Source organism: Linderina pennispora (assembly GCF_002104995.1).
Source record: "Linderina pennispora strain ATCC 12442 chromosome Unknown DL89scaffold_191, whole genome shotgun sequence".
Taxonomy (NCBI): Eukaryota; Fungi; Kickxellomycota; class Kickxellomycetes; order Kickxellales; family Kickxellaceae; genus Linderina; species Linderina pennispora.
The window spans coordinates 15,962-19,436 of record NW_024468439.1 but is presented as its reverse complement, the minus strand read 5'-3'; the positions used below and the strand labels follow the sequence as shown (position 1 = coordinate 19,436).

General features: G+C 52.4%; 1 protein-coding gene across 1 annotated transcript; it reads left to right on the top strand.

The window, feature by feature from the left end:
• Positions 1-63: 63 nt before the first annotated feature.
• DL89DRAFT_263404 (uncharacterized protein) lies at positions 64-510 on the top strand (the record flags this gene model as incomplete). Its single annotated transcript, XM_040885891.1, has 2 exons — positions 64-115; positions 251-510. The coding sequence occupies 2 exons, from the start codon at positions 64-66 to the stop codon at positions 508-510; spliced, it is 312 nt and encodes a 103-aa protein (XP_040738970.1).
• Positions 511-3,475: the final 2,965 nt, after the last annotated feature.

The window sequence follows — 3,475 nt, the reverse complement described above, 5'->3', positions numbered from 1 at the left end:
GACACGCTTTTTATTACTTTCATGCGTCGTAATCGCTTCACTGTTGCTTGTTTTAGTTACAACATGACCAAAAAATTAAAGGAGCGCCAGGGCATGGGCGAAAAGAGGAAGCGTAGTAAAGAGAAAGCACAGAGAAGAGCAAGACAACGAGAGTCAAGAAGGTGAAGGTCAAGAAGGAGGCGGCACGAGCTCGGCTCCAGATGGATATATGAAGCCCGAACCTGCACACAGTACTGACCGGTTGCCTCAGTGGAGCCTGAGCCTGAGCCTGAGCCTGAGCCTGAGCCTGAGCCTGATCTTGAGACCGAATCGGAATATGAGGAAGAAGGCACTTCATCCGGATCCGAGTCCGTGCCTGACCCGGAATCTGAGGTTGAGCCGGAGCCCAGATTTGCATCCCAAGAGGAGGACGCTGCACCAGATTCTGAACCCGAGTCGATCACCACCCCATTTGAGTCTCCACTACTGGTACCACGTATAAACAGCGAGCTACCGCAGACGAATTGCTAATCTCTGGCGAGGGTAGATGTAACCGCTCGAAGCGCGCACTCTCCATGCTCGAAGGTGTATCACTGGAGGAGCTTCGGTATATCTGGCAAGAGCTCTGCGATGGAAAGGATCGGATGACAATTAACGAAAAGTACGGGTGCTTTGACGTCAAAGGCGCAGCTATCAAGCCGGGTGGGGTCATGCAGCTAAGAATCAATGGCAAAAGGCTGGTGATGCACATACTCGTATACTTGCTGTGGTACCGCAGGCTCTACGTGGATATGCCGGTTTACCACCTTTGCAACAAGAACTGCTGTGCCAATCCGACGCATTTGATACAAGAACCCGTCGACTACAACAGAACGCGCAAAAAATGCAGGGAATCGTCGTTTACCAAATGCCCCCACTTGCCAAAGTGTCTAATTTTCGCCGAGATATAAAAGATATGTCTGAATCTCCTTGCTTTATATAAAATGCATCGCTATCATCATTAGTTCATCCTAGCTCCACATAATTTTATTGCTGCCCCATAGCTTTACAATCTTTGTGAAGCTCTATGCCCTTGTATCCTTCTTGCCCTGTCAAGCTGCGCAGACTATCAAAGTTTCTCTGGGTGTGCTTGGGTAACGAGTGAATCCTTTGTAATAGAGACTTCAATAAAGTCCTAGTCGTGCAGCATCTGCTTACGAGATATTGGATGCTAGAGTGCTATGACATAGAAGCATGCGACCCATTTGATTCAGGACATGCATCTTCGAATAGCCATATGCATAAAAAGATATTAGCGCATTTGAGTCGAGCCGTATGCTGCTGGAGCCGAATGGCACAAGCAGCAACAGTCTGAGACGCTCACCAAGATGAAGATTCATAGCGATGGCTACTCAGGCCACCTGTTTGTATCAATTGCCAGCCTGTCACATTCCGCAGGCTTCTCTCGCGACACCGGTCTGGCCCGATTTGGCAGCAAGCCGCAGCAGGAGCCTGCCAGAACTCGAGCGAGCTGGGTTTCAAGACTGAAGGGACTGATTTTATTGCCCTCTTTCCAAGGGCGGCTGCGGCTGAAGGCTTGCGCGATCCTGATTGGCGGAGCTCAAGAGGAAATCTTCAGAACAACTGTATAAAAAGGCTGAGATTTATTTGGCCCGCTTTGCTGGCAGGCTGCTGCAAAGACACCTTGCGAGCTGCTTTTCCTCTCTGCACCGTTTTCTTTTTCTCACCTATCATATACTACACTTTTTGAGGTAAATACACATCGCCCGTGCGTGTTGGTGGCCGTGCAGACATTACACCGCCTATTGGCTATACCGTGACTTTTTCTGTGTCTGTAATCGCGCGTCTATTCTGCAATTGCGAGTGTGGCTCCACCAGATTCGACAGCCCTCCTCCTCGCTCTGGCGGGCACTTACGTATGCGCATCCTCTGCATGCATAGTGTCTAGCAGGTTCCAGCGCGCCTTTGTGGGCTCCCTTTGTCCATGGACTATTGCTCCTCTGTGCGGCTCTGCTTTTAGACCACCGGCTTCTGGAGTCTTTTCATTTCTCGGCTCTCCTCTGTTTATCCGCACACTGTACTTATTTACCATCCAGCTGCTTTTGCCATTTCTACGTAGGAACCTCTATTATTTGAAACCATGGTCAAGCTTCAGTCGTCCGATAACGAGGAGTTTGAGGTTGGAAAGAATGTTGCCGTCCAGAGCGTGCTGATTAAGAACCTGCTCGAGGACCTGGGCGAGAGCGAGGAGGCCATCCCGCTGCCCAACGTCACCGGCAAGGTGCTCAAGAAGGTCATCGAGTACTGTGAGCACCACAAGGACGACCCCCCTCCCCTCCGGGACGACTATGACGATGTGCCGAAGCGGTCGGACGACATTGAGCCCTGGGACGAAAAGTTCATCAAGGTTGACCAGGAGCTGCTGTTTGAGATCCTGCTGGCCTCAAACTACATGGACATCAAGCCGCTGCTCGACCTCGGCTGCAAAACTGTTGCCAACATGATCCGCGGCAAGACCCCCGACGAGATCCGCAAGGCGTTCAACATTGTCGACGACTTTACTCCCGAGGAGAAGGAGCAGATTAGGAAGGAGAACGAGTGGGCCGAGGACCGCTAAGCGCGCAGTCTCGCTGCAGGCTTAGTCTCATAAACTCTTTTTTCTCCTTGTCTGTTCAATGCCAATTGAAAATTTTTACTCTCGTCTGTTCGCTGATCCCACAAATCGGGGTCAGGCTGGGCTTGTTTTGGCTGGGCGCAACAGGAAAAGCGCGTGCTGTGTCGCTTATTGAAAGAAACATAGCTTTGCTCTATCTTGTCTCTGACATCTTTTTTTATCACTACTACCCGCTGGAGCTAGTACTTTCCAGCAAAAAATGATGGCAGCCAGCACCAGCCGACTGGCTATAGCACGGGCTGGCGGAATCATGGCGCGCATGCAGCAGAGATACACCATGCCGCTCATCATGGCACGCTCGTACGGGTCGAGCCCAGCTGCTGCTACGTGCGAAGCCACCGTCCACACAGGGCCGACAGCACACAGCGTTTTCCAGTCGCTGGCGACGAACCGGCCAGTATTCAAAATCACAAAACCGATTGATATCATCAGAGAGCCAGCCGATTTCTATCAGGCGCTGCTGCGCGGCATCAGCCGTGCCAAGCACCGCATTTGCCTCAGCAGCCTGTACATCGGCAGCGAGGAGACAGAGCTGGTCTCCAAGCTTGACCAGGCGCTGACCAGATCGCCTGCACTGCAGGTTCACATTCTGGTTGACTGCCTGCGCGGCACGCGCACTAATCGGGCCGGCGAGAGCACGGCGACGCTGCTGGCGCCGCTGGTCAGCAAGCATGGGCGGGACCGCATCGTTGTGTCCATGTACCACACCCCGGCGCTCAGTGGAGTCAACAAACGAGCATGGCCGCAGAGGTTCAACGAGACGTTCGGGCTGCAGCACATCAAGGCGTACCTGTTTGATGACGAGCTGATAATGAGCGGAGC